We start from the raw sequence: 24,749 nt of genomic DNA on the forward strand, positions 1-24,749 counted from the left end.
ATTTGCCCACAACTGTTCTGTATGTTGGATCAATAAAAAGAGACAAAATGATTGCAATACCACATCAGTGAACAGGTAATCGATCCAAAAAGTTTTATTTACTTGCCAAACAGTACGGCTTCAACAGCTGTACAGCAGTTTCACTTTTACAGTGGTTCAAAGATCTCATCCCGCAGCCCTTCTTCTAAAGGAAAGCCTTGTGGTCAGCCTTAGTAAAATATATTGACTTTTAACCATAATTTATAGGATATCTCTGTGTAATGTCGTTTACAAATGCCAACTCACCATGTTGATAACGGTGTGCTTTGTAATACTGGCAGAGACCAGCACAGCAGAACCAAGCCACGAGTAGTCTTTCTGAAGTTTCCTTCCACTTTGGTGCTACAGCAAGACTTGAACAAAAGAAAACTAAGTGCAAATGTTTCAGAATCAAAACTACTGAGGGTCGAGTGATAAAGGTGTGTAACTATGATTGGGTTCCAGTGTTTTACTCGAATCTCTCAAGTCTTTATGTCCTGAAATGCTGTATGAACAACCAATTTTTATGACATTATAGCTCTTACATGATATAACAGACAGACCGGCAACACTTCATAATAATCTTTCATACTTCAAACATAAATCAAGAAAAGGAAGCCACTGGAGATTTTGGGTGTGAAACCAGGATGTCAAAGCTCACACTGGGAACGCATATCTTCTTTGAAGAATGACAACCAATAAGTCGCCTCATTCTTCGTACAATGCGGTAAGGCAAAGGAAAATCAAAATTAGCAGCATTTCTTCTTAAATCCTTCATCATCAAGAAAACTTTAGAATTAACAGCATGACCAGTAAATTATTTTAATCCATTTTGTACTTGGGACAAAACAAAGGTTAACCCTCCGACACAAGGCAGCTAAGCTAAAGCGGAATCCTCCAACACTGCTCACTGAGCTACAGCCTCACAGGACATGGGAAGCAGCATTGATGGGGTCAACAAATGAAAGGGCAGGGCTTAACATCAAAGCAGATTTTTTTTTTTCTCAAGTTGAACAGAAAGCGAAGACAGGATGAGGATGAAACAAAGAATCACATTTTATCTGTACAACAATTAAATAAAACTAAACAAAAAAAAATCATCAGTAGTTTACACCCTAATTCTCAGCGGTCTGAGAACAGTATTTTCATTTTCTCATTATTTAACTTAAACCCGAAGATGCTCCAACGCCCCTGCCTCACCCCAATAATAACCTCAAATCATAAACACCGTGGACACAGCAAAAACATATTACATGACACTTTCATCTTAATACAACTTCATGCTCTGATATCACTCCTACATCCCATCTCTTCTGGGACATTTCAATAGAAATGTTGAAACATGAGAATTATTATAAGTTCCAGTCAAAGAGAGCAAACACTTTGAAACTGAAACCTTGTAGTGTGAGTTCTGGTTATAACATCGCTGATTACAGTGCGTTCTGCAGCCATGAGAAAAAAAAAAACTGTTCAAGTATCATGGCTGAAGACTTAACACCTGATCTCTGTTTACATTATTAATCTCTCATTGACATGCAGGCAGACACACACACACACACACACACACACACACACACACACACACTATTGTGATTTCAGGACATTCACTTCAGAATAAGGAGTAGTTGGGGCCGTATAAAGAAAATTATGGCTGAGTGCTATCATGATCAGAGGCAGAGAGGCAGATCTTATTCCCCAGAGCTTTTGTTGAGGGACAAGTAACTTCTCTCTGGAGATGCTTTCAGGGAGAGCTTGGAAACAGCATCTTTGGGAAGAGGCTGCGGTGCTCTTCTGTTGCAAGAGGGTGTCAAAGTAAACCTCCGGAAGGGTCTTGGCTGTGATGCTGCGAGTCCTTCTGTCGAACAGCTCTGTGTTACCTCTCTCTGACCATCTCAGTCCTGTCTCTCTGGGCGTGGAATCATCTCCGTCACATAGGGCATCAGGCAACATCTAAAAAACCAACAGCACCAAAGAAAAACATCAACTGCTCTGAAGGTGAAAGTAAACTGAAAAAAACAAAAAAAACAAAACAAAAAAAGCATCTAGAAAGTTGCTTGACTTGGCCTGCTGCTGACCATCTGTGGTGATTAGTAGTTCATGTGCTGCTACATGTAGGGTCGCTAATGCAGACTGAAACCTTTGCTCTGAATTTTCAACATTAAGTAAAGTGTACTAATACATGTGAGTGGTACATAGAGCCTGTACCGCCTCATACTGATTATTTAGTTATTAGGGAGATTTGATTGCGGCCAGATGTCTGTTTTCACCCGGTCTGATATCAAATATTGTTGTAATATTGAACAATGACTGGTATTTTAAGGACTTGTAAGCTATTACATTTCAACCAACTTTTCACACTGGCCAAATGTTGTAAATGCAAACTTAAATGTAAATTAAACCAACTGCCCATTTCAGCTCACAATGTGGGTACAGTGTGTGAAGCTCAGAGGATGAAAGAACATACTGGGATCAAATAAAAGTAAAGGGACACACTATGATACATGTGTGATAAACTTGCAGTTATTATCTAAGAAGCATTAAGACAAAAGTTTAAGTGCACAGCTCCTTTACTGCTCTAGATTTCAGGTGCTGTAAGTACAGGCAAGAAGAGAGACTAGAGTGTGCAATGACGCCACTTCATTCTAATAGAGCAGATCTGCTCCCACTTCTTCATTACCAGTTAATAATAAGGTGCCACATGTCTGTTGCTTCTGCCTCTATCATCACTTATTTAGTGCTTCAATATACGTAATCCATTAGAGGTATTTCACCAGTTTAGTTTTGCACTTCCAAAAAATGTTGAACCCTACACAGCATCTGATCAGACCCTCCCTGCCTGGTAAAACTCCACACCACAAGTTTGACGTGTAACGCTCAATCTAAGATAACCCTGCTGGTATCACTATGTCATCATTACAATCATTTTCACACAGACGAAATATTGTCACAGGCTCAGTAGTAGCTGAGCAATTTCCTCAAATGTAGCAGCATCAGCTCTGAAACACGGTGAGCAACGTCCTCTGTAACTACATGAAGAGAATAAAGTAATGATGACGATGATGACAAATGAAGCAGGCAGAGGCAAAGCAGGAAGCAGACGCTTATTGACCTGGTCCCTGCTGGGCTGATATATCTTCTATTCCACTTAGAGGCTTTAGGAGACCATTCTCCCTGAAGGCTATGACAGGAACTCTTTCCTCCCCCTCCTCCTGCTGCTCCTCTCCCTCAGGAGGAGACAGCCTGGAATGTGAAGGCAGTACAATCACCTCTTCAAACTCCCCATTCTCCCTGGAAAAACAGAGGATGGAAAGGAAAGTTTTGAAATGCATTCCTCACTACAGTCACAGGTAACATTAATCTGATATTTACCTCTGGTCTGGATGGCTCAGTAGTGTGGAGTTGGGGTTTGGGTTAGGGTCAGACTGGTGAATGCTGCTGTTGCTGCCCTCAGTCAGTGACACAGTCACTGCAGATGGACTAGGAGCAGCTGATGATGCTGAGGGAAAACCAGGAAGTCAGCAACAGGATCATAAGAATGACAGTGGATATATTTTAAATGTACAACAAAAAAGTAAAAGTCATTTTTCAAAATATACCTGCATTGTCTTCATTCCCACTAGGAACAACTTTCTAGAGTGAGGAACGAAGAAAAAGATAATGAACACTCAGGAAGAATATTGATTCTTCACGGTTAGTCAGATACAACATTTACTTTAGTTCTTACCTTCTCTCCTGTGTCTGAACGTCTTGTTCTCTTCATGATCTCCTCAAGACGCTGGTGGGAAAAAAAAAAGAAGAGACTTTAACACACACTGCGAATGATGAATGAAATATTACGTGTTTTGTTTGTGTGTGAGTGCATGTATAAAGACCTTTTTCCTCTCCATGCGTTCAGCCTCCTCTTTTTGGAAGTGTTTCTCTCTCTCCTGTCTCAGTCGCTCCGCTTCCTCTCTTTGTCGAGACTCTTCCTCCTCTTTCTAACACACACACACACACACACACTCAGAGTTTTATTTTCCTGTGAGATCAACAGACTTCTTTGGTGGGTCTGCTAAGTTCGCATGTACACTTTCTCTGACCTGTTTCTGGAGTCTCTCTGCCTCCTCTCTCTCTTTCTGAAGTCTCGCTTCCTCTTCCTGTCTCTCCTGCTCCTCCTTCATTCTCCTCTCCTCTGCCTGGCGCTGAGCCTCCTCCTCTCTCCTTGCTCGCTCCTCGGCCTTACGTCGGGCCATCTCCTCCTTCGCTATCCTGTTCAGTCAGATACACACACATTCAGTATTGTCCATCTCATTGCAGTTTCTCACAGACAGAACATACATTTAGATGCAGCACAGCATACCTCGCCTGCTCCTCCTGTTGCCTGCGCTCCTCTTCCTCTCTCTCCCTCTGCTCGCGGGCCAGCCGACGATTCTCAGCCAGGATACGACTCGCCTCCTCTGGATCTGTGGTTCCTGCAGTGGGCTTGTAGGCAGGAGGACTGCTTATACTCTCTAAAAAACATCACAATTGAAGTTATGAGGCAATAATTTTAGAAAAACAGTTCCCAGCACCATTTCCATTGGAATATAAAATATAAAAATCATTGATGGGATAGAAAACTCCACACTAAAACTATAATTAGTATCACCAGGTGTTGGTAGCTGACCATTGACTGCTGCTGGCATCTGTTCACTACTGGGCTTGTTCTGACCAAGTGGCTGAGGTCGAGGCTGAGGAGGACTGAGGGCCTGCTCTTCCTCCTCCTCTCCTTGAGCTCTGGTGGGCTGGGGGCTCTCGGGTGTGATTCTGACTGGACGAAGATTTCCGGGGTCCTCTGCCGCTGGAGACTTAAGCAGCTTTGGGGTTGGGGGTCGGCCTAATGACTTTTGTGGAGGTCTGTGTGCAGAGAGAGAGAGAGAAAATTATCATTTGGTGCAAAGGAGCATCAAAAATCAGTGCAAATGTGGCTCTACTAATTAATGATTTGAAAAGTTCTCATCGTGGAACTTACTGATACTGATAGTTATCAGCCATCTTAACCTTAATTCAGATGTTATGAAAAAAGCCTTCATATAGTAATACTTGTCCAAAAATGTACAAGTATAGCAATACTTGCCCAAAAATGTACCTGGCTGTGTATGCCTACCTGCCAGGAGAGGGTGCTGTCACTTTGCTGTTCTTCTTGCCTGAAGGAGAGTGCTTGTTGGGGGGCAAAGTCAGAAGAGGAGTCAATGGAAGGGACAGGTTGCTCCATGACTTCCTGACCTCATCGCGGCCCTTGAACTATCAGTGCAGGAGATGGATGGAAATGAAGAGATGAAAAATTAGCACCCAAAATAGTTTAGTTTTCACTTATTCGGGACCTGGCTAAGCTGGCAGCACATTCTCTGTTATACAACATAATAATATAATAACTCTTCACAAAAGTGGCCTTAGCATCATAAAGGGTCATGTGGTGGTACAGTAGGTGCCCAGACTCTGATGTCCGACTGACAGTAGGACAGTAATAGGATTAGACTCAAACAGTCTTCCTTAGGCTGCGCATAACCCCTGGCACCAAATCCTGACACAAACATTAAAAAAAAGATTATTTTAACTGTTACCAAAAAAAAAAAAAACACTTTTGTAACTCAGAGAAACTTACAAGGCATTTATTGTCTCACTTTTGTAGAAATCAGTGCAGTGATACGCAGGGTAAATGCTTGCTCAAATTAACACTGACCTAATGTATGCAGTATCAAGGCACTATAGCACATAAGTAGTAGAACTGGTATATCACTGGATTGGGTTCAAGATCATGAATGCATTTGCGTACATGCATGCTCTATGCCTGTGTCTCTGGCTCACTGCATGGAATATAAAGTACAAAAGAAGCTCTTCTTCTAAGACCTTAATAGTATAAAGCTGTGACACAGCAGCAGACAGATGGACAGAGTGTGTGTGTGTGTGCATGTATGTGTGTATGTGTGTGTGTGTGTGTGTGTGTGTGTGTGTGTGTGTGTGGTGTGATGTAGTGCGATACTGTGGCTAACTGATCTGGGACATCATCAATGTGAAAATGTGAACAAGAGGGGTAGAAAGCAGAGAAATACTAGAAATGATCAGAGAATGCCCAAACATTGCGCATGCACAGGCTCACAGTAAATCTGTCAAAATCAAGATCAGGAATATTAAAGCCAACAGTTTCAAGTATATTATAAAAAAAAATATATAAAAAAAGGGAAATTATTATTACAGTATCTGGATACTGAGGTAAATGCAGGTGCAGATCGATGACATGACCCACCTGTGTGGTGCCGGTGGTCTTCCTTCGGCCAGTCTTGGAGGAAGATGAGGCTGTCTCCCTGCTGAGGTTCCTCTCATGGCTGCGGCAGTGAGGAAGTGGCTGAGTCTGCAGGGCCTTAAAGGACATGGAGCCCATGGGGTGGCAGGACACTGAGCGAGGACACACAGGCATGACTACTGTGATGTACGAGGTGAGAGTTTGGAGTGTTTTGAGAAAGGTATAGATTGGGGCAGTGTGAGGATTCATTGAACATCAATAAGGGTTTGATAAGCGCGTGATCAAGAGGGAGAGGAAGGAATGAACAGGATGTCAGATGAATTAATAAATGGAAGCCAAGAGTTTGAGAGGACCAGCAGAGGATAGGGAGGAAAGAAAAGAAGATGTTTGGTGAAAACAGAGAAGAGAAAGAAGGCATTAGTACTGCTGTTTGGAAGAAAAACTGTTAATATACTGCAGCCATCACTTGGAAATTGTACATCAAAAAACTAATGTCACATTATCAAGAGAAATATGTAGTATGGTTGATTGGCTGAGTTAGAAAAGAAAAATTTGACAACTTTTAAAACCACGACACAATACGGAAAATGCTCCAATCACTCTGTGCTATGTTACCCTTTAAGGCATCAGATAGGAGTGGTTTGGCAAAGCAATCCATGCTGTTAATTGTCCCAGTGGTGAAAGCATCTCTACTCTGTAAGACTTTGTCATTCAATCAGAATAAACTACAAACTGTAGATGTATTAGACCCAAAACTGCTTAGATGAAGTGAGCATGCAGCAAAACACACAAAACACAAGCAAGAAATGGACCTTCACACACTGCAAATAATGCTGAATGTGTACAAAGCAGAGGAAAGTAAATAAAAGATAACATGTGCTGTATGTGTCAGTGCGACTGAGTTTTCGTGTATGTGAATGTAAAAGACAGTGTGATTACTCAAATCAGAAACAAACAGGTAAAATACACCAAAGTCATGTCCCCATAGTAACAACAGAGAGAGACAGGGGAGGATATCGATATGGGAATACTTCCTGGAGAGCTTAACTGTTTATACGTGCATGTGTGTGTGCGTGCGTGCGTGTGTGTGTGTGTATGAGCTTTGAGTGCCTGATACAGGCTGGTGAAGGAAGTTTCAGACGCTGTAATGCTGTAAGTCTGTCCAAATCTGATTAGCATGCAAAACTGTTCTGGTCAAGGGACCAACATATAAACAGCACTATGAGCTCTGATTCTGAGTTTTGTGTGCACTCGCAGACATCCTCTGTTCACTACTGACCATAGCAACCCGGAGGGGTCTTTGACGTGGGATGCGTGTATATTACCTGCTTGCTCACCAGACAGACTCATGGCACTGCGGCTACGAGCCAAGTAGGAGTGTGTTGGCTGCTGCAGACGGTTCACCACGTTGCTCTCCCATGGCGTCAATGGAAGACGGCGCAGGCCTGAACACAAACACACATAACATTTGAGGTTTGATAACAGCTAAAGCGACTCACTGCCCACTGACTAGCCTAAGCAATCAGTCAAAAGAGATTAGAAATGATGCATAATTACTGTTTTCATTACCCAGTCCATCACTCACACTGCAGAGCAGGGTAGGTGAGAGCTCAAGTTAAGTGCTAACCATGCACAAAACATTACAAACCTATACTTGCATGCACCACTTTGTTACTTATGAGAGGAAGCAAACCAAGAACAAACACAGGAAGTAGAGAATGCAGATAAAAACAGAATATTTTTGAACAAAGGACATGCAGGATCTGCATTTTAAGAAAATAATATTTACCTAAACCTGGAACAAAAAATCTTGGAATTAATCTGACAAATGGCAAATTAATCTGAAATAGGGCTGAAAGCTTTTATGCAAGCAAGTTAAAATATCTCGCCATGCGGTGTCCTTTAGTAACTGGGTAGGGATTCTGGTACGTGGTGCAAAATGTGTGGCACCAGAAGTGGACAGTGCAACAATTAATCCATTTTACTGATAACCTGATTTGCCACTTAAAATGACAGTTTATCAGAGAAAACATGCAGCGCTGCTCGCTCTGTGAATGAAGCAGAATACAAAGTTTAAGCTTTCAGAGTGAGGAGCAAAGATGCAACTGGGCTGGAAACTGTGCAGGAGAATCCGAGTGTCTCATCTGAGCCACTTTGTTTTCATGCAATGAACGGTTTCAGAGTTCGCATTACTCTCACTAAATGTGTGATGTTTTTAACACTGTCTGTTTGAGATCTGAGTCTTTGCACATGCTTACATTTTAGGCCTGTAATTATGTGTATGTTTGATTGCTGAAATGTGGGTGTTGATTTTTTTTAGCTTGGATAAAAACAGCATAGTGTTCCCACAAAAACAAAAAGATTATCCTACGGAGGATTAGAGAAAGGGGTCACGCTAGAGGGGGAAAAAAAATCTTGATCCCTCTGATGAAACACGGAGGGGTTTCAGTATTAACGCATGCATATACAGTATAGTACATGCCATTAACAGAGAATGGAAACTGGATTCGATTATCACACTGTAATTACTCCAGATCACACTATTCTGTATTTAGGCATCTAAATTCTTTGCACATTTATCATATAAATATAATCCATGATCAAAGCCACATTGACATATTGTTCACCCACACTTCAATCTCAACTGAAGTGACACAGTGAGCAGGATAATCACATTTTTCAATCATTTCTTTCTGTTTGGAATTCCTTAACACTTTCCAGCCCATGAGCTTCTTGCTTAGCAAAATAGTGTGCAGCATACAATTTAAGGGACCAAACTGAAAAAAATCCCCATAAAACACCTGTGTTTTTGTGCAGGGTCTTTCCGAGGTGTAGGCGGGGTTTGGATTTGCTAATGACAGGGGAGGAGGCTGTTCTCATCTGTAAGCCTGTCAGCAACATACGAACATCAAAGAGTACATGATCTAAATGGTTAAAGTAGCACTTAAAAAATTATCCCTGAAAGAATAGTTAGAGATTGAGATTGTTTTCTTGCGGAGAGTTACATGAGAAGATCAAATACCACTCTCATATTTGTCCATTGACTATGAGGATACAGCAGACAGCCTGTTAGCTTAGCTTGGCAGAAAGCTTGAGAAAAAAGGGGGAGATTGTTAGTCTGTTTCTGTCCAAAGGTAATAAAATAACCCTATTAGTACCCCAAGCACTCACTTGTTTTTACATTATATCTTGCTTTGTATAATCTATACAAAAGTTCAAATATGCAGGTGGGTAGTGGTTTTGGGGCAGTTATGTGCGAGACTATTTCTGAGCTGTACACCGTGACTAAAACAAATAAGATACAACATGTTTGTAAATGAGCTTTATACATGCTAGTAGGCAGCTTTATGTTATGTTCACACAGATCCAATCTAGTCATTTTCCCATTTCCAGTCTTTACGCTAACTTAACTAGTCGGTTGAATGTAGATTCAAATTAACCATACAAACATGAGTGGTAACTATCTTCTCATCTAATTCTCTGCAAGAAAGCAAAAGCATCTTAGCCAAAACACTGAAATATTCTTTTGATGTAGAGTTCTGTGTTTTGTCCATATCAACACCGCTGTGCCCTCAAATCTCACTCAGTAAATCAAAGAAGAAAACAATGAGCACTCAGACTGGCAGAGTTTAGCTTACAACAAACGCAAATGACATAAGATGCAGCCAAAGGCAGAATATCACAAGTGGATACTGTAATGAGTAATACCGGTGTTTGTATATGATGTTCATTTCTTTACCTCGGTCTGGTGAATGTAGGAGTGTGGCAGAGGATGAGGAGAGGCGTTTGGTAATAACAGGGTCTGTGTGTTTGGATAAATTCATCGTGGACACTGACCGCCTGTCAGTATCTAAAAACAAAGAAGAAAAATTATAAAAGCCAATGAATGGTATAACTAACAAAGTGAAAACAGAGGAAAAGAGAGACAGAGAACTGGGGCCAGAACTCTCTCTTTGAAGGGTTACTCTAGTCTATTTTGGATAAATATGGTTAGATGTGGAAAAACTACCTACATGTTGCTAAATGGGATTTTTTTTAAATGAATTAGTGCTAAGTGCAGCTAAAATATATTTGAATGCTGATCCTGTGACTTAGGACATAAGTTACGAACTGGATCGCTACGTGCAAGTAAAACACTAATCATGCCATTCACACTGGCCTACATTTACTCTAATGCAAGTGAGCTACAACAGTGCTGTACAGTTACAGTGCTAGAGCCAGCGGTCTAACACTGGCTGGCTAAGTGACACAATGCTATAATATTCACATTGGGAGGTCACTCCGTATCTGCGGTAGAGACTGAAAGCACTCTGCATGTGCTCCAGTCCGGCAAGGTCGAGTGGATAGAGGAAAGCCGACTCGACAAAACCTGGACCAGGAGGGGAAAGGACAATGGCAGAGAAATAAAGAGCAGAAAGGAGATAGAGAAGAGAGATCCGAGCGTGACAGTAAGAAAGAAAGTGAGAATTGAGAATAAGAGATAGGTGGGATAGAGAGAGAGATAGATAGATAGATAGAGAAAGAGAGAGAGAAGGAGAGGCACAGCAGGGTGTGAGTCAGCAGTAACAACAGAGGGAAGGGGATCTGAAAAGTTCAAATACAAACATGGCAGAATAATACTGACACGCAGAGGCAGGCAGACATATTTACACAAGAGACACACTGTCTGACAGCAGGGAGATGAGCTATCAAAAGTACTCAATAAAAGTGAAAGCACTGGTACTTTCAGGAGGAAAAGTGGCTCAACAACAGTAAGAAAAATTCTCCAACTAATTGGGAGACTGTAAGACAAGACAGTGAGTCTCAGCACACTATAATTTCTGCGGGAGAATGCTCTAACTTTCTGCAAGTACTGTGTCTAGGCGTGTGATGTGTAAAAGTACCAGCTGGTGTGCTGGGAGTGTTGGTGTGGAGCGCCCCTCCCCAAGACCAGCGGTTGGGCTTCTGTCTGGCTCTCTGGCTCCTCTCCAACGTCCGTCGCATCACAGCCTCATGACGGGCCTTCACAGTCACAAAAACAACAATGACAACATCATCACATAATCAGGATTAACAAAACAACGCCCAACATGCAAATGCTGCATGTTGAGTGGAACATATTTTTGCTCTGAGTGGACACCAGTTGAACAGGTACCTGGTAGATAAAAATCAAAGCTGTGGTTATGCAACATGCTCAAATCAAAACTCAGTTTATCTCAAAAGTGTCCTGAGAACTTATAGTACTCGTGAAATCTTCTAGGCTATTGCAATTTTATGTCTGCATCTCAAATGTTATGTAAACTGGAAAAAAAAATGGAAATAAGGGTACAGATAGGACATGTATAAAGATCGAACTCTGACTAAAGAAGGAAGGAGCACAGAGGGTGTCAATGGTTCAGATTAGTGTGTTCATAAGGATGACGGTTATGATGTGGAGAAGATGTGCAAGCATGTGTTTTTACATAAATGAGTGACATAGTCGTAATGCACAAGCATGTACAGGGCCATGTAAGTCAGACCTTATCTTCCTCCAGTTTCTGCCGTCGTTTCTCCTCAACAGCAGCCCGTCTCTTGTCCTCCTTTATCCTCTGCTCCTCTAGCTTTCTTCTCCTCTCTTCTAGTTGCTTCTCGTAGTAGTGCTTGGCTCGCTCCTCACGTGCCTGCCACTGGGCCTCTTTAATAGCTGCAGCATGGTGCATGCACATACATAATTAGTTGATGCACAAATGTAAGTGTGTTCACATGTGCCCCCACACATGCAGAAAACAATGCACATAATCATATGCACAAAGACAGGCTGCGCATACACTCGCACATGCACGCACACAGGCTTACAGCAGCAGTGTGATGGGTCAGCTGTTGATCATGTGACCTGGCTTTAGCTTTGAACACAAAGCAAATCCCTCAGACCCTCGGCTGAGGACTGAGGTTTGACCACTGCACTATAGTCTGAACACAAACACACTTCAGAAATGAAAACATAAAAAACACAAACGGGCACCAACTTTCTAAAATCCATCTGTTACAGCGTGTCACTTGCATACTCATACAAAACACACACTCAAATCATCAGCCTCCCTAAACTCCCATGGCAAGACCTATTATGTAATGCTGGTGCCATGACAACGGGGGGTGCCTGGCTTCAACCTAAACTTTATGTAACAACCACAGAAACATTTCACCACAGCTACCAACTAAGTTAAGCCGTGATATGTTGTCCACAGAAAAGAAAGCGAGGGCTGCAGTTAAAGCCTTCTGCAGAATTACATGCAGTCTACTCTCTGTCACACAAACACACAATTAAAGAATACACACCATTCTGTTTCTCGCGCTCCCCTCGGCGCTCACGGGCCATCCTCTGTCTCTCGTCAATCTTGTTGAAGAGCAATGAGTCTGCAACACAAACAACTGTTAAACAGCAGTGTAAATGACTCAAGACAACAACTAATTCAGCATTATGTCTCATTAAGATTGTATTAACAAGAGAGAAATATTTCCTTGTATTCCAACTTACCTGTTTTGGTGCCAGCATTGTTACTGGGGCTGTTGCTGGTGGTGGTGCGAGTTGGGGTAGGGGTGGGAGTGGAGGTCAGGGTGGGAGTGTAGGTCTGCCCGGAGCCCGCAGAGCTGGGGCGGGTGGCTGAAGACACTCTGTCATCCTCAGATTTAAACTGGGAGTAAGACGCTGGAAAGAAAGACAACCCAGACAACGACATAAATGTTGTGAGAAAGAGACAAAAAGAAGGGGGGAAAAAGAGACAGAAACAGAGGTGTCCATAAGGACAAGTATCACTAATGAAACGTTCTAATGACTTCTCTTGCAAAAAATACCTGGAGTCTTACAGGAAACACAATGGGGTAAATTGGTATATACCGTTTTCCCTGTTTTCACAAATGTTCCCGATGTGTTGCAGTGTTTCCACTCAGCACAGAGCTATTGATTAATGGTACTATCAGGCTGAGGGTGACTCAGCATTTTCGGGTCAGCCTCCTGGACACAGACACAGAGCTTAACATTGGGCCTTATGCAGAAACAGATAAGCCTGTCCCAAATAAAAAGCTGGCTTAATTAGTCAAGGATCCAAGGACAAACAGCATTAGAGTAGAAAACATTATCACAATTTGCTGAGAGGGTTTCATAAAATATAGGACATTCATTGAAAGAAATGTATTCTGTAGAAAAATGTTTCTGACCGCAAAATTATTGTTAAACACCATCTTTGTCTGTGACTGTGGTGAAGAGAGAGAGAGGGAAAGAAAGGGAGAGTTAAATTTCCACAAGGACCAATCTGTCCCAGAAAGTTGAGGACTAAATCAAGTCAGTCCCCCTGAGACAGGCTAACGAGAAACTACAACACATGGACCCAGCCCTAAATAGCACAAGCCACACACCCTATTCTACAGTTGTCTACCCTACTTCTTTATCTCTTCACTTCTGTAACATGTTAGCTCAGTCGGGTAATTAATTATGCCGATGGTCCTGAGGAGCGAAGTACAAGTTTAATATTCACAGTGGACTCTCTTAGACCTGGATGAGCAAGCTCAAGTGCACTTTTCACTTTTGCACTTTTCAGGACTGACCTCGGATTGTACTTCTGCAACCAATAAAAGGCAAAAAAAAAAGCATGATAATTTTGACTTATTTCTATGTTATGTGGCCAGTCCTGTCTCCACTCAAACACAGAGATTTTTCATGGTAATTCACAAAGGACATCCTGGACAAAGACATGAGATCATAGCTGCAGGGTATTGCATGTATTGCATGTCAATGGGACATCAACAGAGGTGTGTGCACAAGTATTAACAGGTCTACCCTGCCTCAGCTGCACCAGCCTCAGAACTGGTTTTATAATGGCTTTTGTTATAACAGGAAAGGTTGGGTCAGGCCAGGTTACAATAATGTCTAGTCGATGTATTCCTTCCTCCAAAATAATCTTCCTTAAACAAAGGATTAGCTCATTGAGACAGGAGTATATTGTGCATCAGGCAAATACTACACTGGAAATATGTGAAAAGCTTTCAGGATCATAGCACTGTAAACAGGATGTAATTCAAATGTATGTCATATATCCAATGGCTCTGTATCAAATAACACAAAAGATTCCATGACCATACATTTGCATCAAAAATACACACTTTGATAAATAACTAAATAAATAAATAAAGGAGCCTGCTCCATTTGTGCAAGTTAACATTTAGTGACTGATGAAGTGGACCTTCTGACAAGCTAAGTGGGCCACTACTCAAAAAGCCAGTGGGGACAGGCAAAAGGAAGGACAACTTTGCCCAATTTGACAGCTTGAACTGGAGCACTTCACAAATAAGAGCTGGAACACTCTGAACTACACCAATAAGGAACAATTCCCCCCTTTCTTTAAAAAGTCTGGCACAGAAACACAAAGACACCGAGGAGAACAAGAGGGACGGAGATAAATGGAGACTGCTCAGGGGGAGAAAAAAAAAACATGCACCATTTACAAGGAATTCATAACTGTGGAAAGTATTATTAAACCAGTAGAATGCATGCACCTGAAGTGATTAATAATTGATCAGTATAGTTATACGCCTACTCAGAAATCATTTGTAAATGATTTCTGTGGGGAATCTGGATCTCTGCCGCAGGAAATAGTAACATGAAACATCAAGAAAAACAGACCAAACAAAAGACAATGAAAACAGGTGTGTGCATAAATACAATACATCAGGTGCAAGATACTCACGTTCACAATAATCTAAAATTCTGAAAGATCTGAATAATAGCCAGATGTCCCCTTATCACAGCGTTTGTTTTCATATAACACACTACATTTCAGTCGGTGGGAGTCAAATGACACCAGGTCAGAGGTGTGTGTGTGTGTATGATACAACACTCATCCTGTGAGTAGCATGTGGCTGCTTCAAACTAAAACAAAATACAAGAATAAACATCTGTCTGCCTGTATCCATCAAGTCATCCTAACTACATCTCACACTGTCATCTCATTAATAACCCTACAGCCATTCCAGCTCCACACACTATACACTTCACACATATGAAGTCTATGGATATGACCTCATATAGTCCAGTTTCTAAGACTGAGAGTCTGCCAAACAAAAAAAAAGAAAAAAAGAAATGAACTGGGGTCATCCTACATATAGAGGAGGCCAGCTGAGGTCAAAGGACTTTTTACTCAGAGTTGCAGATGAGGCTTTCTGTAGATCAGGGCACCATAGGGTTTTGGTTTGTCTATACTATCACTCTGAAGAAAAGGCTCTCAGAGGTTCTCATTTTGTACAACAAAAATCACATGAAATGAATGCAATTTCATGTGACACTTAATTGCAACACTTTCACTTTCAATATCCTACATTTAGTAAACTACTCAGCTACTGTGCCAAACTTTGCCCCTGAACTCATCTGTCAGGTTAGGAATGACAACTTGTAGAAAGTTACTGGTGGCATTTTACACGTCATCCTTTACCTTGATGGGTATCTTGGCAGTTTATTTAGACATGAATGGTAAAGCCACCACAGAACAAACACTGTATGATTGAGGAGAAAATATAAGAAGTACTTTTTAATCAGAACTCTAGGGCCAAATATATAATATATAAGAATCTGCAAACAGGCGAAACTGGTTTTCAAGACATTTTTAAAGCTAAACACCATGATAAGAGCATTCTCAAATCGTGTGACATTCTTGTGCAACCCTAAGCAGTGCAGTCCTAAAATGCTTTATAAAAAGAGAATAACAAACATGAATGTTTAAAATGGAGGCTCTGATCTAGGAGTTGTTGTTAATGAAAATCAGTCCTGCATCCATACAAGTGAAGTTCATTAGCCCATTCATTAATCATGTCTGTGTTAGTTCCCTGCACTTCAAATTTTCTACTTCATCTCTAATTCATCTGCCTTCACCTCCCTTCCCACAACACGCTTTTGCAAAGGCAAAATGGCGGATTTAGAACCAAAAACCAAAATCCGCATTTTGCGTCACTCGCTGCACAGAAAAGAGAGCCCAACTGAACTTCAATCAAAATTGAACGTCATACAATAACTCACCATTTCATAGCTTAGCATTCTCACCATTCACCAGTAGATTATTTAGTGCAATTCTTTAACATATAATGTGGTGCACTTCTTTCTGGTGCAGTTTTTTTCTTCCTGCTGCCTCTCACAGCCTCATCCATCTGTTGTAGAGGTCATTGACCAAACCGCAGATAGTATATTTGCTTGTGTACATGAGATAGCCATTTAACAGCCTTTGCAAACACACCAAAGGCAATTTTATTTGAAGCATAGTGCTATCTCCTGGTGATAAATGTCCACCAGTCAAACTCCAAAGAACCTGACTAGCTTATGCATGAGCTTCCTGCATATTTTAACAACTAAATAAAATGTGAAAAAACTACACCACAAAACAAAAGGTGCATCGGTACTGAAGTACAGCAGATTCTTCTAATGAGGTAAGAAACTAGACAAACTTAAATCACACTGGATTTAAATATAAACAATGGATTTAAGAGTGCTTGGGGTTTTCAAATCGATATTGGGTTTACAGTGACACTCATACTCCTTCTGATGCTGAAGGACTTTGTACTAAAATTCACTCATTTCACAGTAAGAGGATCTAAATACCCTTAACATAAAGCTGGATGCCTGTATTTTAACGTTATAGCCACGATTCATTTCAAATCTGACGTACTGGTTTAAAGCGCCACAACAAAATTGAACGCGCTGCATTTGTATTTGTGTTCACTACCCACTCTTGATGATGAGTGTTCAACCTGTGCAGATTTATCAAGGAAGTATGCAGAAATCCTGGGATCAAATCACAAGTCTTTACCTGGATTTTGGTTCATCATTCCAGGGCTGTCAATCCCAGGATGAGACCTGTTTAACCCCTGGCTGGCATCCCACTCCGACTAGTCGGATCTGAGGGCCAGAATCAACATTCCTACTTCCTGAAAACATCCTACACAGTAAGAGATAAGCGCAAATCCAAAGTCCATGGTGCAGTGAAAGGGAAAAAGAAAATGTAAAAAGAAGAAATTCCCTAACAATGTCAAGTTCCAGAAAAAGGGAGCACCCAAAATTCAAGTTTTTCAGAGTAAAAGGAAAAGCAGGAAGGTAGAAAGAGATAGGGGTCAGCTATGGTGGGTGTCACTATCGTTCAGAGCCGACTGTGAGACAGGTTGTGGCTACTCTTCTACCCCCATCCTTTTGTCCATAAGTGTGTGTGTGTGTTTATGTGTGCGTGTGTGTAAAAGAGACAGAGAGTGAGACATAGAGAGAGTGTGAGTGTTTAATCTGGCCCTCCCTCTCATAGAACTGGTGTGTGTGTGTGTGTGTGTATGTGAGTGAACACGCTCCCCACCCCCAATCTATCTGCATTCACTAGCAGTCAGATTAAATGGTCAGAGTTAGCGATTAATGTTGTGTTGTCCAGGCCAGTGTGTAGCAGGCAAGCACACTATGGCTCCTACCTCCCCTGCAGCCTGAGCGGATTAGCCGCTGCTAATGCTAAGCTAAACGCTAAGCTTGAGCCAGCATAGAGGCAAAGGGGGGCGAGGGGTGGAAGTCCTCCTTTCTAGCCCCAGGAGAGGCAGTCAGACCTGGATAACAGAAGCCTAAGAGAAGGATGATGCTGCATTTGTTACACACAGAAGGTACAAACTTCAGTAATCACCTGAACTTAACATAAATTAAATTGTGCACAATTTTAACACCTTCAAACTAGTTGACTATTTAAGTCAGTAAGTTTAACCTTCCTGTTCACACACAGAAGCACATTAAAAGTTATGCATGTAGATGAACGTGACATGCAGATGAATAATGAAGGCTGCAGATTTAGTGCACTGCAATACCCATAAAACGCTGTCCATAGCTTCTGCCTACCCCCTTAGTTCACTACTCATTCTTCAAATCCTAAATGCAAGTGGGACCGAAAAACAAGGCAAATCTTTTGCTTTCAGTTTTCTGAAGTTCTGGAATAAACCCAAAACCAGATAAGTTAAAAGTTTGCATTTTCACACCTGCTGTGACTACAGACACGTGCTGCCCTGTTGACTGACCGTTCTGCTTACTGATGCAGTATAACCACATACACATGTGAAGTGAACTGCACCTTCATTCTCATCCGCTGCCCTTGTGTTGACCCAATCTTGCCTTGTCAGCTGGTTTACCTACACACAGTGTGCTTTCTCATCAGACTTGTCAGCCACCCATCTCCAGATGGCTGAGCTTAATGGGTTAAGAGGACTTTCCCCTCTATATACACAAACACACACACGTGAAGATTTTTAATAAACCTCATACAGTACAAAGTACCAGAGCATGCAAAGCCTCTCCACTTCACCCTCATCAATTCCTCTCTCTATTCTCCCCCTCCATACCTTTTTTCTTCCTGCTGCGAGCATCCTTCCGTCTTTGCCCCTCCTCTTCCTCAGTGATAGTGAAGAGTGCCGGGATGACTGAACGGCTGCCTCCCTTCCTCCGATTCTGCTTGCCCCTCCAGCACCCGCCTCCACCTCCTCCTTGTTCTCGTCCTTTACTATCTAGCATCGCCTGCCCTGTTGCTAACCCTCCAGCCTGTGGCTAACTCACCCAGCCCCAGCCCATCCCATCCTGCAGCAGCAGTGATAGTGGTGGTGGGGGTAAGTGGTGGATGCCAGAAGTTGGTGGTGGTCAGGACGGGCTCACCACTGAAACTCGTCTTCTCAGTGAAGATACGGATGGCTAACAGCTGATGCTAAAAGCTAAATCCTCTTGGTGAACATAGCTGCTCTGTGTCAGCAGAAAGAGGAGAGAGAGTAAGAGAGAAGCACAGGACAAAAAGAGCAGAAAAGATGGAGGAAAAAAAAGTAGTAAATATGGTAGATGAGAGAAAAAGGTTAAGGCAAGGCTAAGAATAAAGCACTGAGAGGAGATGATGAGGGAGATGGATGAGAGATGTGAAAGAGAAACAAACAGAGCTGCTCGCTGTCCACACTGCCTATGATGGCAGTGCCAGGCATAGAGAAAGAGTGAAAGAGACAGTGCGACAGAGTCTGAGCTCTTCTAGTCTGGCTTAGAAAGGAAGACTTAATCCACAAGACTGGCTAGCTCAAGAGCTGGAAAAATTGGACTTCTTTTTGACTCCCTCACTCCTCAAGAGATGCCGTCACTATTATTACTGCAGCTCCCCCTTTCCCTCCCTACTTCTCTCTTGCTAAGCCTATTCTGTAAATGCAAACTTGTCAGATGAATCACATCACACACGCACTGGCTGTACACTACACACACACACACTGACCCACAGATACGCATGTAACAGAGGGCGGCAGGGTCTTTAAAATATTCAGTGCGAATCCAGTGTTGGAAGGTGAGCCGGTACCGGTAAAGGGTTTCCCTGACAACAGCAGCACATGGACCAATGACGCAGTGGGGGTGTGGATGCGAGAAAGTAGAGGATGGGCACACGTTAATGTAATGTACAAACACAGACACACTTCCAGGGATGCACGCCTATGCACAAACCAAACAACGCAGTACTGGAGAACTCTCTGAGGAAAGGGTGTGTTTATAGAGCACATGGTTTATGTCCCCGCCCCATTCTCCACTTAAAGAGCCATCAGCTATTTGACACGCCACGGCTATAAAGTAAATACGCAAATCATGTTCTGCTGGCTCTTTGTGAAAACAGAAGAACAGAAGTAACAATATGCAGCACTTAAATATTTATATACTGTATATCTGAGCAGTATTGTTGCAGTTGTGCTTCAATTCTCTGACACCGCATGTACAGTATGAAGTAGAGAGAAGATGTTAGAGATGCATGACATGGATATTTTTTTTTCCAGCCAATATCAGGAACAGAAAATTACCTGCTTCTCAGGGCAGATACCAATTAGATTACCACCTATTTCATATTTGTGTATTTTAAAATAAGTTCATATGAATTGTTGTGTTTAAACTTGACTCGACTAAATGACGAAAAGAAACAAGCACTGATAGGCACATGAAAGCCATTACAGTTGCACTTCTCCTTTATTAAGGGATTTCAGGACAAGACTTGCTGCCTTATCTTCTTTGGGGCAAACACATACAAACACACATGCCGGTATTCATGAAAGAGCAACATGATCTTTGCCCCTGCAGGATAAAGTAATGCTGTAATCCTACACTCAGACTTAAACCGGATAGGCTAGGTTACACACCTTTTTCACACCTACTGGGTATGTGTATTGAAGAGACAGACACAGAACAGGTGAAATACTGAGACTGTTATTATGGATACATTTTAACTGTTTGTATCCAAAGACATACATTTTGCAATGCTAGTTTGAGCTTATTCCTATTTCTAACAAAACAAAAAAAAAGCAATTTTTGATAAAATGCCACCATCAAGGAAAAGGGATGATTGTCTTTTCAATGCAGTAGTTTAGTATGTTTTGGAAATAAAATATTTGACATTCTTTAACAGAATGACTTTTGTTCAGAGCCGCAACAACATGATGTCTCCCCAGTGTCAGGAAATATAATTAATGGAAGGCATTTGCAACTTATGTGGGTCCTGTAAGTCCTAAATTTGTCCCATAGCAAAGCATAGCTAAAAGCTAATGGACATTTAATGAAATGGTCAAAATAAATCAAAAAGCCCTGCTTTAAAGGAAAGGTTGAGAGGTAAACTGCAATACATTCACACCTAATAACATGACTCACGACAGCTACCAGTATTAGATCAATTAGTCAGCTGATACAGAGAGAGATATTAAAACTGTTCCGTTTTATGCGTATCCGTTTCATGTTGTGGTGAAAGATGCAGCGGACTGCACGTCTTAAAGCACACAGCAGCATAGCAATACAAGATAAATAATGCACATGGAAGGAAGCTGTTTATAAATACTAAACGGGGAACAAAATTGGAAAGCCTGAAAGCATCATGTTATAGAAAATGGATGCTGAGAGTTTGCAGAAATTGCAGTACAGTCATTTTATACTAATGTAAGTAGGCATTCACGGAAAAACTGAAAGACATCTGTGCTTTTTGCATAGCTTCTCTACACTCTGTGCCACAATTTGTGGATTAATACACCTTTTTTAAAATGTAAACTGGGGTTCCTGATTGAATGTGACAACTGAAATACTGTATATAATAAGGGACCTTTACTTCACATTCTGGGTGTTTACAAATATCTACCTTTATGTGGCTCATCTCCTAAAGCAAACATATCCTGATTATACTAACCAAACATGTCATCCTACAGAACATGTACAATCAACAAATTTGCTAAAGAAAACATGTTGGTCCAGCAAAAACTGCGTATTATTTCAGCTTAATTCATGACTGCAAGGATGAAACTAACCCAAAAAGGATTCAAAAGTTAAACACACTAATGCAAGAAAACATTTCCCTGTCAGTAGTTTAAACCCAATCGGAGCATCTTGGTGGAGCATCTTGTCAGTCTTGTGAAGTTATTCACTAAAGCGACAAAGACAGACAACTTCAGCATAGGCGACTGGATACCTATAACAATGATCAACATGTGACAACATCCCCATCAGCGTATATGTATTTTGCTAATGAAAAATACCTGCTGTGTCATTATACTATATAACTGAGGCGTGGCCAGAGGTATGCTTACGTTTTTCAAACAACAAAGAACCATGCAGGAGAAACTGAATCTGCCCTTTTTGATTCAATACTGAATTACAAAAAACAAAGTGGATAATTCACAATATTGTTGTTTTGATTCTGGCGACACCACTGGCGACAAACGGCCATTGCTTCAATGCCCTAAACTGCAAATTTGGACTGGCAACAGCTCATACTCCACTGCCAGACACACCGCCGTTTTGTTTAGCCTTTGGGTTACATTAAAATTACATACTACAAGATACAAGTTAGTCAAGTTAACAAAACACAACAAAACACCGTACTGTAGTGAAGCTATGACTGGCTACTTTCAGTCAAAACGTTAACACAATAAATGACGATGTCATCGAGTTTGGGCCACAGGTGTTCGTTTACCCGGTGTTGTAGAAAAGTTTATGCTATTATGAAGTCAGTCCAAAGTGTAGGCATAGTAAAATGTGTTTTAAAATACATGTAAAACCAGACAACAAAGTTATAAAAAAGCCTAAAGACAGGTTATATAGGCAGCTACCAAAGAACAAGCCTCTGCTCCTTCCATTAATTCACCTGTCACGTAAACTGAACGAGCATTTCGACGAGTGGACCAAATGTCAGCAACAGGTGTCCCCTCCAGCGCCAGAGGAGCTCAAAATGTCTATCAACGACGACAAGGGTAAAACTGAAACTAATCGTGTAGTTTAGAGAACACATCGTGTTTGATCCACCTAAAACAACCGGCTGGGTGAATCGGTTGATAGTTAATCCCACTCCCGTGACCGACCCGGCTCCGAGTACTTTTAGGTCTCTCTTGTAATTCAGCGCCAAGCGTCAAACACCGCCAACCTCAACTGAAGACTCTCCACTGACACATACTTAATAGTTTAAATAACAACGCGTCCACGTAAGAAGTTTGTTATAGTAAACTTTCGTGTCGGCGGGAGCTCACCTTGGGACTCGGGAGGAGATGCGTCGCTGCCATCCTGGTCCGCCATTTCTCCTGACGTCAGCTGACAGGGATCAGCGGCAGGAATCCGAGGGACCTGCTGACAGGCCGGGCACCCTCCCACGGACAGGTGGGGGACGGCGCGACGCAGCCAAATACCTCATCTAAGAAGCCAATTAAGCTCAAAGCAGTGTGTTACTGTCACATACTTGGCGTAAAATGAACTTTAGTCACGCTGTTAGTCTCAGTCATTTGCATATTTGCTTCATTTTGGGCCTCAAAAACACCTGATAAACCATTAAGCCACACATGTTAATGTATAGAATTTGTAGGCTTGCCTACCTAGCTAATAAATGTGGTTATTCTCTGTTTGAATAATAATATTAATGCTTGAAAAGAAAACACTGCTTGACAAGGTTGAAATGGGGCAAGGTGTACAAGTGAAACTACATGGCCTCAGGTCTGTCTAAAATATTATGCTGACATCTACTGGCAATCAGGGTACATCATCATAGGGAAATCATGGTTGAGTCGTCCGTGCATGTAGTAGCTAAACTGCCACATCATCGCATGTATTGACTCACTTGTTTTGTTTAATAAATCTTACATAATAACTACAACACTACATCAAATATGCAGCCATACGGGTTTTTTTTAAACATATCAGAAGGCGTGGAAGAAGTACTCAGATCCTTTACTTAATACTCTGTTACAAGTAAAAATCCTGCACTGAAAATGTTAAGTGAAATTAGAAACGTATTAGCATCAAAATGTACCGCGAACCATTATGCAGAATAACACATTTCAGAATAATGTATGTTATATATATATATTTTTATAAACAGAGATGCATTACTGTAAGAATCACTTTAATGTTGCAGCTGGTAAAAGTAAATCTAGTTCCATCTAATTTGGTTTGTATAAAAAGATTGAACATTCTGAGATCATAGAGCAAATTTATAGTAATAAACAGAGGTTTCGGACATGCAGCCTAAAAATCATTAATATTTGTCTTGTATGTATTACTATTGTCCCATACGAACAGTAGAGGGAGCTCTCTTTTTAATTTTTGATTCATCACAACTGGAGTCAGTCCCTTCACAGGGGTTCCTTTCTCATTGTGTTTTATTGATACATCAATGTAATGCTTAAATCACCATTATCAGGCTAATTGCAGACCTATAAAAAATGAATGAAGTATTGTTTAATTCCCAGAATATTTATGCTTGAATGGCTTTAATGTGGCCATTACATCCCATTACCACAAATCTGTCAATTCACCACACTCCAAAAATGTCAATGAATAACACAGTGCATAGAAATGTAAAGGGCATGTCGCCTCACAGTTACCCCCTTACAAAGAGACATTTCATTTAGACAAAATTAGATGTGAGACAAAAATAAAACCATTATTATTTCAACTAACCCAGTGATATTTGAGCAAGGATTTACTGTTCCTGGCTAAATGTATGCTAATCTCTGCTCGTATCGTTGCTATTTGCCAGACTGTGCAGGCTTACCCCCCTCAAGACCCCCAGTAAGATGGCGACTGATTGGTGCACAGAAAACTGCAACCATGGCAACCAGCTGTTTGACAATTCCTCTCATGGAGGAGGTGGAGGGAGAAGATATTGGCCTGTAGGTATCTACTTCCAGACTCACACACTGTCTGACAGACAGACCCACACACACAGAGACAGACTCTTCTGAGCATCTCTGTGGTGAGATGCCCAGAGATGTCCCCCATTCCCACCCCACCCACTCACCCAAAGCCAGCCCCTACTCTTCCTTTTGGGTGTTTAGTGTTTCTTTTTGTGTCTGTGCTTGATGTCTGTTCTTCATTTTGCCATGAAGCTGTGCTGTTTGGTCATGAGGTAGAGGGTTTAGTCAGTGGGTGGTGGTTAAAGCCCGAGGTGATGTCCAGGGTCATGCGTGTCTGAGTGTGTGTGCA

General features: G+C 41.6%; 1 protein-coding gene across 9 annotated transcripts; it reads right to left on the reverse strand.

Annotated features, from left to right (window-relative positions):
- Positions 1–70: 70 nt before the first annotated feature.
- On the reverse strand, positions 71–22,934 carry map7b (microtubule-associated protein 7b). 9 transcript variants are annotated; one of them, XM_046372696.1, is made up of 20 exons: positions 18,635–19,046; positions 12,774–12,944; positions 12,575–12,652; positions 11,779–11,942; positions 11,164–11,281; positions 10,548–10,649; positions 10,020–10,130; positions 9,082–9,168; positions 7,606–7,725; positions 6,284–6,456; positions 5,144–5,280; positions 4,664–4,893; positions 4,358–4,508; positions 4,098–4,266; positions 3,891–3,995; positions 3,743–3,793; positions 3,615–3,648; positions 3,388–3,514; positions 3,128–3,306; positions 71–1,968 (listed from the first exon to the last, which is right to left on the reverse strand). In XM_046372696.1, exons 1-20 carry the CDS (start codon positions 18,801–18,803, stop codon positions 1,958–1,960), a joined length of 2,487 nt encoding a protein of 828 aa, XP_046228652.1. In that variant the 5' UTR covers positions 18,804–19,046; the 3' UTR covers positions 71–1,957. The 9 variants fall into 9 exon arrangements, with proteins under 9 accessions (XP_046228652.1, XP_046228648.1, XP_046228647.1 ...); XM_046372692.1 differs by lacking the exons at positions 10,548–10,649; positions 18,635–19,046 and adding an exon at positions 22,802–22,934 and having other exon boundaries at positions 4,646–4,893; positions 6,284–6,432; XM_046372691.1 differs by lacking the exons at positions 10,548–10,649; positions 18,635–19,046 and adding an exon at positions 22,802–22,934.
- Between the last annotated feature and the right edge of the window lie 1,815 nt (positions 22,935–24,749).

Source organism: Scatophagus argus, chromosome 19 (genome assembly GCF_020382885.2).
Source record: "Scatophagus argus isolate fScaArg1 chromosome 19, fScaArg1.pri, whole genome shotgun sequence".
NCBI classification, from domain to species: Eukaryota; Metazoa; Chordata; class Actinopteri; family Scatophagidae; genus Scatophagus; species Scatophagus argus.